This window comes from Andrena cerasifolii, chromosome 16 (assembly GCF_050908995.1).
Source record: "Andrena cerasifolii isolate SP2316 chromosome 16, iyAndCera1_principal, whole genome shotgun sequence".
Lineage (NCBI taxonomy): Eukaryota > Metazoa > Arthropoda > Insecta > Hymenoptera > Andrenidae > Andrena > Andrena cerasifolii.
Genome location: NC_135133.1, coordinates 6,354,094 through 6,368,040, shown reverse-complemented (window position 1 = coordinate 6,368,040; position 13,947 = coordinate 6,354,094). Strand labels below are relative to the sequence as shown.

At 37.5% G+C, this 13,947-nt stretch overlaps 5 protein-coding genes across 8 annotated transcripts; 3 read left to right on the top strand and 2 right to left on the bottom strand.

Annotated features, from left to right (window-relative positions):
- The first annotated feature begins 533 nt into the window (after nucleotides 1-533).
- Nucleotides 534-6,811, top strand: App (Palmitoyltransferase app). 4 transcript variants are annotated; one of them, XM_076829324.1, is made up of 10 exons: nucleotides 537-1,022; nucleotides 1,150-1,463; nucleotides 1,549-1,709; nucleotides 1,804-1,962; nucleotides 2,043-2,180; nucleotides 2,253-2,407; nucleotides 2,466-2,583; nucleotides 2,664-2,776; nucleotides 2,862-2,967; nucleotides 5,189-6,811. In XM_076829324.1, exons 2-10 carry the CDS (start codon nucleotides 1,315-1,317, stop codon nucleotides 5,491-5,493), a joined length of 1,404 nt encoding a protein of 467 aa, XP_076685439.1. In that variant the 5' UTR covers nucleotides 537-1,022; nucleotides 1,150-1,314; the 3' UTR covers nucleotides 5,494-6,811. The 4 variants fall into 4 exon arrangements, with proteins under 4 accessions (XP_076685438.1, XP_076685436.1, XP_076685437.1 ...); XM_076829323.1 differs by lacking the exon at nucleotides 5,189-6,811 and having other exon boundaries at nucleotides 534-1,017; nucleotides 2,862-4,270; XM_076829321.1 differs by lacking the exon at nucleotides 5,189-6,811 and having other exon boundaries at nucleotides 534-1,022; nucleotides 2,862-4,270.
- LOC143377705 (protein odr-4 homolog) lies at nucleotides 6,801-10,387 on the bottom strand. The gene is made up of 8 exons (XM_076829328.1): nucleotides 10,178-10,387; nucleotides 8,823-9,002; nucleotides 8,489-8,691; nucleotides 8,246-8,417; nucleotides 7,993-8,175; nucleotides 7,630-7,843; nucleotides 7,366-7,548; nucleotides 6,801-7,287 (listed from the first exon to the last, which is right to left on the bottom strand). Exons 1-8 carry the CDS (start codon nucleotides 10,271-10,273, stop codon nucleotides 7,130-7,132), a joined length of 1,389 nt encoding a protein of 462 aa, XP_076685443.1. The 5' UTR covers nucleotides 10,274-10,387; the 3' UTR covers nucleotides 6,801-7,129.
- A 181-nt stretch (nucleotides 10,388-10,568) lies between these two features.
- LOC143377711 (chromosome transmission fidelity protein 8 homolog) lies at nucleotides 10,569-11,680 on the top strand. Its single transcript, XM_076829342.1, has 3 exons — nucleotides 10,569-10,629; nucleotides 11,071-11,141; nucleotides 11,230-11,680. The coding sequence occupies exons 2-3, from the start codon at nucleotides 11,122-11,124 to the stop codon at nucleotides 11,558-11,560; spliced, it is 351 nt and encodes a 116-aa protein (XP_076685457.1). The 5' UTR covers nucleotides 10,569-10,629; nucleotides 11,071-11,121; the 3' UTR covers nucleotides 11,561-11,680.
- Smf (small ribonucleoprotein particle protein SmF) lies at nucleotides 11,672-12,026 on the bottom strand. Its single transcript, XM_076829343.1, has one exon. The coding sequence runs from the start codon at nucleotides 12,024-12,026 to the stop codon at nucleotides 11,760-11,762; it is 267 nt and encodes an 88-aa protein (XP_076685458.1). The 3' UTR covers nucleotides 11,672-11,759.
- Nucleotides 12,027-12,497: 471 nt separating this feature from the next.
- Nucleotides 12,498-13,939, top strand: LOC143377707 (leukocyte receptor cluster member 1 homolog). The gene is made up of 3 exons (XM_076829330.1): nucleotides 12,498-12,640; nucleotides 12,720-12,819; nucleotides 12,903-13,939. Exons 1-3 carry the CDS (start codon nucleotides 12,618-12,620, stop codon nucleotides 13,713-13,715), a joined length of 936 nt encoding a protein of 311 aa, XP_076685445.1. The 5' UTR covers nucleotides 12,498-12,617; the 3' UTR covers nucleotides 13,716-13,939.
- Nucleotides 13,940-13,947: the final 8 nt, after the last annotated feature.

Sequence of the window (13,947 nt, the reverse complement as noted above, 5' to 3'; positions counted from 1 at the left end):
TAAATTTCTTATATTTTCAAGAGTCTCCGCTATTTTAACCGACCAGTAAACGGTAGTCACACAATCAGAATTACGATCACAACACACTACCAATTTTTCGATAAATCCTTTTAAAAATTCAGTAAGTAAACTCGCGGGCGAATAAAAAATATAAAGAATACGAATCAAGAAATTATTGAGGATATATTTGATTCTCAAATTTAAGAGTAACAAAAGAATAAATGACACAACATTTTAGCGTATGAAAGAACAATCCTGTAATATTAATTGGATATCAGTTGTTTTATAGAGCTGTTCACTTTTTCTCAGTTCCAGAGACACCCTTTAGATCTTCTCCTGCATTATCCTATATAAATTCGTAGTACACTCACGATTTAATAATCCCTTTCTCCGAGTCCAAAGTTATAAAGAAAATGAATTTTTATTTCGGGACAACTATTTGCACTTGAAATTGAAATCAGTTTCGGTAGGTCACGTGGTAATGAGATCACGTGGCGCTTCTGCATACCCCGTCAGAGGGAACCACAGATAATCCCGAGTAATCACACTACGGGCAACAATCTTTTCCTCGTAAATACATACGTTATATTGTCATCGAACTAAGGTCGACGTAGTCAAACGATGCAACGGCTTCGCGGGGCGTAATGTGCATCGCGGGCATGAAGGTTACATCGGGAGCGCAAGAGTGGCATTTATGTGTCACGTCTAAGTGACCTAGTTTACAAATGAATTTTCGCGTCTCCGATTTTCCACGGCTATGACCCCGCCGAGTGAGTGTTCTTAAAGTGTCGGTGGCCTACGGGGGACAGTGACGATAATGCTGTCTCGTAAGTGAGTTCATGGCTGTATATAGAATGCGGAAGAAAGCGAACAATTCTGTTTGATTATCGCGGCGATGCGGACTTTTATGAAATACGAATGCCTTTGCGCCTCCAGCGAGCGACGCAATTAGGTTAAGTTGACAAGAGCTGCACAGGTCATTTACAAGTGCTCGACAACATTGGGCGATTTATAAATGTACGGTAAGCCGAGCGTTTGTTCATCCAATGTTTATATATCAATGACATCCCGGAGGAAAAGTGTTTGTCATGTCGAACGAGGTTAACGGACGAGGGAGGTTGATTTAACTGTCTGTCGAACGTGTTGAAGTTCAATAAAAAATCGTTTGGTCAAGATGAAAGATGGTTGTCCAAAGTCTCGCGTGGTGACGTTAAATAAACACTGTATGGCTCTAATATTTTATCCGCGACGAAACGGGCGTTACGTACTTGTACATACAAACAGTGCGTAGAGCGGGCTGCTCACATTCGCAACATGCCGCACATCACAAGGAAGTGGGAGCTATTCCCAGGCAGAAACAGATTCTGCTGCGACGGCAGAGTGATGATGGCACCGCAGACCGGGATCTTCTACGTAACCGTGTGTCTCATCGCTGGAACCAGTGGACTGTTTTTTGCTGTTGAGTAAGACGATCATTGCTCGAGTTATAATTTCTGATGTTCCATCAAGGGAACGGAGTTCTAACAACCTTATTATTACTTGTTCTAGCTGTCCATTCCTAGCGGTTCACATAACACCTGCTATACCAGTTATTGGAGGTCTGTTATTTATTTTTGTAATGTCTGCTTTATTCAGAACAAGCTTCAGTGATCCTGGAGTTATTCCAAGAGCGACGCCTGATGAAGCTGCCTACATCGAGAAACAAATTGGTACACGAGCGTATATTATTATGTAATCCTTTAGTAATCGACTTTACTAAGTATTTATATTAAAAAATTTGCATTCTTTGCATGTTGGATAAAGAGGTACCAAATGATGGTAATTCTAAAATGTATAGACCCCCGCCTAGAACGAAAGAGGTGTTAGTCAAAGGGCAGCCAGTGAAATTGAAATACTGTTTTACCTGTAAAATATTCAGACCTCCGAGAGCTTCGCATTGTAGTTTATGCGACAATTGCGTAGGTACGTGTATTGGTTAATTACTTGTCATGGAAGTAACTTGTCAAGAGGGTGGAACGAACATTGAATAATTATCCTTTCAGAGAGGTTCGACCATCATTGTCCATGGGTTGGAAACTGCGTGGGCAGACGAAATTACAGATACTTTTATGCCTTTATCGTATCTCTTGCATTTCTTTGCGTTTTTATAGTCGCGTGTGCCGTTACACATTTAATTATGCGTGAGTATATTGATCACAGAAATAGTAAGCAAACGGAGCAAGCCCTAATTCTATGCGCGAATCTGTTACCAGTCACAAGAGACGGCAGGCCATTTTTAGAGGCAGTGAGAGTATCTCCTGGAAGCGTCGTCGTAGGTGTTATATGTTTCTTCTCCGTTTGGAGTATCCTTTGCCTTGCTGGTTTCCATACATATTTAACTACTAGCAACCAAACGACTAACGAAGATGTAAGTATTACAGATTCTCGAATTCGTGGAAGGATTAGAAATGTTTCTGTTGTCCTAGATCAAGGGATCATTTTCCATCAAAAGGGGGCAAGAGAGTTTTAATCCTTATAGCCAAGGAAATATTTGTGGGAATTGTTTTTATGTGTTATGTGGACCTGCGCCGCCTAGCCTAATTGGTAACTTCATTTTTCTGTCTCTGGTATTTATTATCTTAATACACCTAGTTGGAGCTTTTATCTGCATTCGATATTTACAGACCGAAGAGGTATAGTGACACCCGAGTATCGTGCGGAACAAGAAAGAGTTAGTGACGACAGTGTAATCACTAACAACAAAACATACGGGACCGTGAAAATTGTGCAACCGCAGGTAATCGGATATTTATTCACTCGTTTATTATATCTTACTTCTATTATTAACTGATATATTACCTTCTTATTTCTTATCGTTACAGTCCAATGGTACAACTGTTCAAACGAATCCCAGCACAACAGATCTCACTGGTTCGATGAACAATCTCGTTACCGGTCAGCATTCACCGCAAATCGAATCGATAAACGGTGAGTTGAGTCTGCTAAGGCACACTGTATGCTATCCCGAGGATTTGTCCAAGTATCCGTGCCAGTACATTAACGACACTTACGCCCCGACGTATCCCCTGCAGCACTGTTTTCAGGAGCCTGTAAAAAATGTAAAGTACGAAACAGAAAGGGGCAATCCAGATTTTCAAAAGTATCCGTGTAGGTGCGAGGAGAACTTGAATAAGTATCCTCACAGGTGTAGGGAAGAGTATCATAGATGTTCAGATAATAATTTAATGTATGATCAGTGTGTCGGGGATCAGAAGTACGGTATCGATCTTCAGAAATATCCGCAAAGGTACTCCGAGGATCCTTTACGGTATAAGCTTGACGACACGAGCGTCTACACTGATTTACAAAAGTTCCCGCAATGCTATTCCGAAGATCCATTGCGATTCGCCCAACCGCAGCATGCTCTTAAATACAATAATTTGAGATGCACTGTTCATGGCTTAAAGTATCCAGTATCGAAACATCTCCTGCCGACGGTGGTGATGCCGCGAATATTAGGGCCCGGGGGGATGCCGATTATCGGCCAGAACGCGATAGGGCTCGCAGTGAATGCTTTCGGTTCAGGACCATTGACCAATAACTTCTCTTACGCGGAGAACTCTTTATGTCGGAACGATGGCGCCGAACATGATTTTCTAAACCAGAGATTTATCACGAGCTCGATGAGCGACAATGACGATATTTAACGTTCTTTGCAACAGTTGCATTTCTTAAAGATAATGTCCCACCTATTTAAATGAAACTTAAACGAACAACTATAGTGTCACTGATTAGGGGAAATTCTTTTAGCGTGTTAGAACGAGAATAACATGTAGATTTCCATATTCTATCTGTTCACCAAGCGGACTTTAATCCGCGTAAGGATATTAATGGCATTAACGAGGATGATTATTATTGCGATGAATTGTTCATGTTTTTCTTGTGCTGTAACTTATAGATCTCTATGGACGAAGTACACTCAAGTTGAATTTCATTGTTGTTAACAGAGATTTATTTATTTTTCGACTGATCGATCTGGCATTAAGCACATAGATACTTTTATTTAAGGAAAATAAGAGAGAAATTAATATTCTTGTTATAATGTTATACATGTATATTTTAACTAAAGCATACACCACTGCAATGGACTGACATATTAGTTTCATTACGATTTGTAATACTTTATAACGATACACTTTTAAAGAAGTATATGAATATTAATTGTCTTCATGTTACACTCACATTAGGTAGTATATTGTAGGTAGTATATAAAAGGATAGTCAATGTTGCATTCGATTCTTTAAATTATTTTTAATCTTTTAGAAGCACTCGTTTACAAAGTCTTTTATGGTAACGTCGATCTTTAACACTATAATTAAATAGAACTGAGTATGCGTTACCAAATGCATAAGCTAAATTTAAGTTCCTCACCATTTCGCTATATTTTTACATGATTCAATAAACTGTATTTCTTTGTTGTTTAAAATTACGTCCTGTTATCGAGGGCTCAGAGCATACCGTTTGGTAAGTTAATTTTCTTTTATTCCGTTCATCATTGTATGTATGTTTAATACGAATGAACTGGTATTTATTAATAGCTGTTAATACACACTTTACACTCGATGTGTATTCCCTACACACTTCCGAAGAGACTAATTTTAGAATGTTATTCCAGTTTAAGGGTTTATGGATTGTGACTAATTAATTAGCTCATAATTACATCGGTTTTCCTTATGGGCACTGGGATTTCAGAAAAATACGAGACGTATATGAAAATACATGTATTCGTACATGTAGAAAATAAATACATGCACAGTTCCATGTATAGATCTGCGGGGAACGTATAATAAATTTACGCTCGTGCGTGTGATATCAAAATTTTTCGTACAATGATTACTGTCCGAGTTCTTCCTTCGTGTTATTTAAACATTAGGATCTCATGTATGTATAAACAGAGAGGTGCAATTTAATTTCCAACTTCAAATTTCATACAAAGGAGAAGGTACACAGTCAACACTGCACTTTTACAATGAGTTGTATAATACAGTATCTGTTGCTAAAGAGCATTCGTAACGGCTTGCCATTTGGACTTTAATGCCAGTTATGGAAGTTCTAATATTTTTTTCTGCGTACTGTACACAATATTGTATATACCGCACATGGTCGGGCGATGTGAATTATATGATTATCATTGGGAATTTGTTTTTAGGTAGCACCACGAACAGCGTGAGCCAACTTGTTACTAATGAAGTACCACTAGCGTCACTTAATATAGCTCCAATTGATATTGATGAAATTGCACCGCTGCCTTCCCGTCAGAGCGTCGTGGTCTCTTCCACGTTGGATACGTCCTCTATACCTTCGGTAACCGTAACAACACCTTTGTCCGCATCCAGACTTAGATTGTTACAAGACACGACCATGATAGAGTCCGCTTTAGACCTAGATTCGCTGGAAGACGCCAGCGTGGGTAGAGGGAGTCAAGCGGGACTCATAAAAATGGGGGCAGTATAACAATTTAAATTTATACTTTCGATCTAGATAGACTCGTAGACTTTTCAAGTCGCTGACGCTTACCAAAGGATAGTGCAGATTTAATTCTATTTCGTTTGTATCGTACTCAACGAACGCCATTATACTTTCGAGTAGAAGCACAAGGAAAAATTGGGTATACTGTTTGTCTCGGTGGTGAGTTCTTACGAATTCATTTAAATATTCTTATGAAATTAAATAGATTGGGTATCAGGTAATATTGATGTTTATCTGTTTCTAATCTGCACTATTCCCGCGTTACATTTAGCATTGATAATTCCATTCCAGTCATTCACGCCCTCCTTTCTTCGTTATACCGAAATAGTGAATGAGAATAATCTACTTGCAGCGTAGTAAACGTGTGTAAACACGGGAATACGAAGATGGAGAGATTTATCATATGATACTCTTCGATACTATACTAATTGAAAGATACGTGGGTTTAAGGAAGATGTACTACTTAATCGTTTTAACATGAGCTTATACATTTCTTTTTGTTAATAAGTACTCCAGTCTCTAACTTTTTGTCAACACGATAATACTGGACTAACAAACTTCTTTTTCTAATTGGTATGACTTCTACACTCGATAATCGATTTGACAATGGGAGAAAGCAACGAAACTAGTGTACTTGCACAAATTATATTATTAGGAAATGTTTGTGTGCATTTGAAAATTATTCAAGGGCCAGACAAAATTGGATTCTCCTGTTTTACGATGAATTAGCTTTAAAGATATAAAAGTATTATTTCGTTCGATATTCCGATTGGTAAACAAGTATTACGTTCTTTATTAAATTCGCTATGTACAGTGTAAAGAGAATTTTGTAAATATGGGAATTTTCATAAATATTAGTATAGTTTTGCAAGCATTTGGAGAATCTGTTAAGGCGATGAGGATCGTACCAAGCATTTTAAATATAGAAGTACCACTGCCTGGTTTATTGATAACTCGTGTATCGATATGTATTGCGTGTCGTTATTTAATTTGGTGCATTCTGGGGCATAGAAATTATTTATACGGTTAATTAATCGAAGATGGGGGAACGACATCGCTAGTTGACATTCTATCACGTAAGAGTTGCCATTATATTGACTTTGAGAGTACTATCTTTTTGTATATAATGTGCGTGTATGATATTGTATGTATATATTGTATAAGATAATATACTACAAGTTAAAAATACATCGATACGTTATTGCGTATTAAAGACCTACTTAAAGAAATTCTTTAATTGTAATGATGCATGTAATACTTAATACTTTGGGAGAAATCAAAATTACACAGTATCTTTGATAAAGGTAGTTTTATTGGATGCTTGTTTCACATTAATTGTACGTGTGTCTTTACAAAAATATTTAATTGCTACGGAACAATATTGAAATAAATCCCCTGGTTAACAATACGATTAATGTATATGCACTGATAATTCAATACTTTCACGGAATAATTTAAGAACAATGTGACCTGAAATATCGCCATTATAATATAAATATATCGTCTTGTTAAACTAGGTCATTTGTTATTTTTACTCGTTAATATCTTTTCTTTTGTGCACGTAGCGTCGTGAGAATATCTAAAATATAAACCCATCCTGATTTCACATCGATTCTTCGCTTCAATATAATGTATGCGTTACGATAGCAATGATCAAAATTAAAATCGCGATACTAATCCCAGCGATGTATATTTTCGTTTGGTGATTCTCAGACAGCTCTTTACCAAGATCAACGGGTTTTACGTCAATTTCACTTTGGCAATAAAACTCTGTGGGATCTGCATGAGAAATTCGGAGCGTTGCACATAATTGGAGCTTACGATTCGTTTGTAATATATGTAATTACAGGTGCTTACCAGCTTGGACCTCTATGTCTTTCTGAACATTACTTTCTTGAACTTCTAAGTCCAGAAGTTCTTGCAACGACAGAAGAGCTTCTTGAGGACCTTCGCCAGGAAATAGGTAGTCCGATAATGTTACTTTACTTTCTGGTAATGCTATTAATACTCTCCTTGGGGGTTCGTGTAACGTTATATTCTCTGAAAGGGATTAATAACGATACAGTACAGTTCGTATAGAATATAATAAAAGAGATTCTTCCTATATTAAACGACGATCACCTTCTGGAGATCCATTTTCTTCTTCGATCAAACTGTCCCAATGCATTTCTAATCTACTTGCCAGTGACCTTATTATGTCTTGTTTCACGGCCGCATTAGCTTCCTCGACATTGGCTTTTTGGTGAAGAAACGTTCTGCTCACTAATTGCCCGACCAAGCGTATCGATGCATTGCACGGTGTTATCTTCACGTCTGAGTTATTATTCTTTTCTTGCTAGTAATCCACAAAATAAACTGTGTTACATCTATTTAACGAGCGATAATACAGCTTTAATATGTATCTTTATCATTTAGGAAGACACTTCATAATGCTACGAAGAATGGAGAACAACTATACAACCTTTTGTAAATGTAAATACTCACACATGGAACATACAAGTTAATTTGAATCGCTTTGTTATTACTACTCTTTTCGTCGCTCTTAAAACCTTTCTCATCTTTTCTACTTTTGCTAATTACTTCCAACGTATCGTCCGGGGATCGTACTTCCCCTTCAATAACAATAAGGGAAGAGTCGATCACGTCCGATATGCTTGTCAAAATATCCTGTGGATTCGAATTATGTATATTTCGCTTTACATGTGTACTTTACGGTAACGCGAGTTCTAGTAAATACCTGTAGCTGCTTTTTAAGAGTTTCAGGATCTTTGTTAGCAGCGATGAGAAACAAACGATCGAAATCTACAAGAGCCTCAAGTTGATGCCACTTGGTAGCTTTCATTTGAAACTTCCAGTCCGCTGGCTTTAACATTCCAGTCTTAGTAGTTTCTACAGATTTACAAATATATCTAAAAGCATTAAGAATTATGCTGTGGAGAAAGAGATACATAAGACGCATGATATTCATGAAGCACCGTACTTTTGTGTAATGCTATTGAAACTTAAAATAAGGTGCTCCTGGTTCTTATTTCCGCAAAGGAACGTATTATGCGACAAGTTCTTATATATTGCGGCAAGAATGGATCTCAGTTTTTGTATGTTCGCATTATCGTTTATGATATCCTGAGGACCAACAACAAATGTACCAAGCACCCTCATCCCCCCTGGTAACATTCTGGTCACCTGTAAATAGTATTTACGAATTTAATACACCTAATATATTTAGTTACTTTTAAAAGGGATTTGTTACTTATTTAAATATTTAATTTCAATCGTGTATATTTAGTATATCAGCTTGAACGTAGCAAACGTACATATTTAGCATGATCCGCTACCCAGCTCTCTGGTATATCCTTCACTGATTTAATATACCTTTCAGCAGTGTCTTCCTGAGTATTCGCTCCAGTACTAATCAACGTTTCCTCCACCACATTTTTTCCTAGTGGAGGCGGGGTCTTTGCTAAGTGCACGATGTAATCTTTTTGCCCAGTACTCTGTAATTTTAACGATAGTATAAACACAGAATTATTAATATGCGACGCTCTTCTAATTCACCATGAGAGATTCAAACTCATTAATTACACTAGTTTACAGCCATTGTGCGCAGCAAATGCCACTATTTTTTTCTTATGTAAAATGGCCCACTGATTACGAAAATAAGTCCAAAAAAATTTCTACGTATACGATTTCGAGATATCGACAGGTGAACTTTTTACCTGTCTGTCAAAAAGGTAGTCCAACTTAATTGCGAATGTCCGATTTGGTAAAAAATTATATCAAATTAAAGATAATTGAATCATCAACAAATGTACCTGATACAATTTTCAAATCGGTTCAGTAGTTCGGGTGAAATCCATGGAATTATGTGAAAAAAGTCATTTTTCTCGACCGAAGTTGAATACAATGAAAACCAAGAAAAAATGAAATTTTAGTGTTTTCACACAATTGCCTCTAGCTTCTTTATTTATCCATAGATTTTCTTCAATAGCAGCTTGTTTTCTTCGTAAAAGTACAGACTCAACGTAAGAAATGAGAAACTCGGCTCATTTTTGCGATTTCGATTTTTCCCAGATGATTAAATGAATTGTCGATCTCAACTTCGGTCGAGAAAATTGATTTTTTTCACATTTTTCAATCGATTTCACCCGAACTACTGAACCGATTTGAAAATTTTGTGAGGGACATTAGTTGGTGATTCAATTATCTTTAATTTGATATAATTTTCGACCATATCGGTCATTCGCAACACGAGATATTCGCAATTAAGTGGGACCACCTTTTTGACAGACAGGTAAAAAGTTCACCTGTCGATATCTCGAAATCGTATCCATAGAAATTTTTTTAGACCTTATTTTCGGAATCAGCGGGCCGTTTTACATAAGAAAAAGATAGTGGCTCTGCTGCGCTAAAATTTTTGTTTATTTTGTAAACTAGTGTTATTAGCGCATTCTAACCTATGACTTTCTACGTGAATTCGAAACAGAGATATGAATTAAATTGCAGTTATTACATTGTTACAAGAGGTGCAAGCATAATCTTCATTAAACACTAAGGATAATCTATGCGAATCGAGATAATTCGAAGGAACGTTTCTTAATTGACAATTACATATGCTAAACAAGTGGAAACAGGAAGGATGACGTGAAATTGGAACATACAAAAATCGAACCTGTCCCAAAATCAGTCCTATTGCGTATTCATCCGGTTTTGCTAAAGATCTTAAGTAATTGTGAAGCCGTTCTTCTGCATAAACAGTTCGTCCCATTATTTTAGATAATTCTGTGAACGTGCGACGTTTACGACAGCGCACACGTTGACACCAGTTGACACTGTACAAACGCGGGGACGTGTGTAGACGTGTGTGCTATACCAGCTGATCACTTGTCAACAGTATAAGCATCGACAAAGTGTAGGATAGATCAATCATCTAATGTAATTTTGTTAGAGCACTATTTTGTGTTACACGCTCGGGAGACTCGCGAACCTCCTTACCATTTTCGCGTCGCAAGCAACGTTATCAATTCAGAGTGGAATTCGATCGCGATCCTGCTAGATACCGGTTAGAATTAAAACTGAATGTGGTGAAAAATGTGATTCGATCTGGAACAATACTATGAATAGGTATTTATTTATTCATTCTTGAAATGTGCTAATTATCACACACTAAATTTATTTCGTTAACAATTAAGTTTAAAATAAAGTGTTAGTTGGCCGTTGACTTCATCCTTACTGATTAGTAATCACTCTACTAACGGTAAATACGTATTACGCAGGATTGCCGGGAAACATTTTGGTGGGCACGACGTTTCGTGGAGGGGGACACCTACAGGAGTGGTGGTAATGTTGCGTCACGATGTCATTACCACCATACCTGTTGGTGTTCCCCTGAAGGGCCCCTCCACGAAACGTCATGCCATCAAAATGTTTCTTGGAAACCCTAATATTACGCAATAAAACAGGTTAAAACCACAGACAAAGCATAGAATAGACCTTACATCCCATGTAAACTTTTGTCGCACGAATAGGCGATTCTAGAGCCCCCTTACCATTTCCGTGTTGCAGGTATTGCACACTGTGCGCAGTAGAACATTATTTGCCGCCAAAACAATCAACATGATCATACCAATAAAAAGGTACTGCTATTTATACTTACGATTACTTTAACAGATTTTGGTAAATTTATTGTGGACTGTATGTCACAAGTGTTTTATGATTTCAAAGAGATGGCGAACTTGAAGAATGGGCAATCATTGAACTACAAGGAGATTTGAAATTCGATTCTGCTGATACTACGAATAAGTACGTCGCAGATCTACACTTTTTCAAATCTGGTACACCAATATTGATCATTGGCATCCACGTGTTGCATGGCAAAGAAGTACCGCTCCCGAAACCATTTGCTGTTTTAGAGAAAAAGGATAATGGAACGAGTGAAGCAGCAGACAATTCTGATGCAAAAACTGAATATATTGTAAAAGCTATTGTCAAACGGAAATTAGTGTTTAGATCAAGACCGAAACCTATTATAACAAATGTTCCAAAGTGTAACTGAACCCATTTCTATTATTAACAATGTACTATAGCAGGGGGGGAAATCTCAACGCGTGGCTGTAAAAATCACTTATCATTATGTACATTCTTGAGAAGTAATTCTAAACGGGTGTAGAAAAATTTCCATCTTTTATTTCTTTATCGCTTTAACTTACAGGTAAAAAATATTATCCTACATTGAATTATAAATATAATTGAAACTATTCCTTCATTTCTCCTTCTTCATCTTCTTCTTCCACACCTCTTATGTACATTACATTATTACATCTGATCAGAACTTCGCCAAGGTTTCCGGTACAGTTTCCATCAATGTGTTCCTCAGTGTTGGCCAATTGCAAGTTCATATAGCCATCGACAGATACGAGGTACCCCTTGTATTCGTGGCCCCATTTTAATTTAACCATGACAGGTTTACCCGTCAAACCATTTAAAAATGGTTTGGGGTTTATGGGCATCGTAGCAGCCATGGTAGCAATCTTGAAGCCGCTGTAAAGAAATATAGCCCGATGCAGATGTACAGCGAAACAATGGTCACTAACAATATAAATCAAGGGAAACATAAATTAGTCCGAATAACAGCGAAATATTGATCGACGTATTATTTGATAAATTTAACTCGGCATTGAAAGTAAGGTTATGTGTACAGAGCATTATTTACGTCGAAAGATATCTATTTTATATACGCGCATCGTAAGATTATTTCTTATTTATCATATAAAATGCGTGTACTTACGTATTTGAAACAGGTAAAGAGAGAAAACTTGGAACTTTCGTTCACGCGTGCGAAAGAGCGTTTTGTTTTGAAGCAACCTGCAATTGCGTCGTGAATGGCTGCCACTACAATGGCAAAATAACTAAAACTTGTCAAAAGACACGTAACAAGACTTGTAAACAATTGTCATACGCAAACACTATTGCAATTGCTCCTGTTATTTATAAATTGAGCAACATCGATGTCACGCCTATCAGCGAAATTTAGTGAATTATGATTTAGGTGTCTAGCCAAAAGTGCTCAGAATTTCTCTCTTCTATAAAAGGAAATTTGCATTTCATTCGCAATGAATATTCTACCAAAGAAAAGGTACGATCAGTGTTCTCATATAAACATTTAAGTAACATTCTCGGATTAAAATACAAGCCATATACATTGTTACTTTTAGATGGCACGTACGTACCAAAGAAAATATTGCTCGCGTACGGCGAGACGAAGCGCAAGCTGCGGAGGAAGAAAGAATCGTACAGGAAAGAGCTCAAAAAGCTGTGAGTATAAGACGAAACAAAAGGCCATCCGTTACTTGCACATATGATAGTTTTCACTTTTAAGAGTTACTGCTTTGCATTAGGAAACTGAAGCGAGGATCAACTTCTTAAGGGACAAAGCGAGATCAAAGTATGACGGACGGGAGGAGACATCGAAGATTGAATCAACTGCATCTACCTCGAAGTGGGAGCATGTAAACTTTTTTGCCGATCTTGAAGAAGGAAAGATTGATTACAATAAGCCGAATGTAGAGCATGAGAAAGAAAAGAAAGAGGAAAGAGAGAAGTATGAGAAGCAAATTGGCTACCTTACATACCTTGGGCAGGACACTAATGAAGCAACGGGCAAGAAGAACTGGTACGATGAATTACCTATGAGGCTGAGGGATCCAGAGAAGAAAGAAATAGAAGTAGAGACGAAAAGAAAGTCTTTGGACGACCCGATACATGATATTAGAAAGTACTTGAACATTATGGGAGCTGGTTCAGCGGACAGACCATCGACGGCGAAAAGAGAGTCCCTTAAACGAAAGTGCGAGCAGAGCGAATCAGAAGAGAGCGATTCAACTCATAGAAGTAGTAAATCTTCGAAGAAGCACAAGCATAAGAGATCTAAGAAACATAAAAGAGAGAAGCATAGAAGTAGAGAGCAACAGAGGATAGAGACACCTGCTACAGATATACAGAAATTGAGGGCCGAAAGACTATTAAGAGAGCAGAGTGAAAAATTAAGAACGGAAGCGTTGTTGGCTAAATTGAGAGGAGATCCAGTTCCAGTGGTCGCTCCAGAAACGCCTAAGCCTACTATCAAGCAGAAATATAATTCACAATTCTTCCCTGAAATCGCCAGGCAGAATGCTGAAAAGACACCTAAAGTACATTCGACTAGGGAATAGCGTAAGTGTAAAATCCATTGCTATCGCAGCTAAGTAAACATCTACTCGTGTACAGATGTTTAAACAATGCTTTATGCCGCTTATGTTGAGTTCTTAGTGCTAAGAATAAAGTGCAGATGACTCGGTTTTTAAATGTAAGACTCCCGAGAAAGTTGCGTTCTGTAAAGTGCAGTAAAACACGCCACTCTTACGAAGTGCGAATAAAGAAATGTCAAAGTAAGGAATAGTCGAG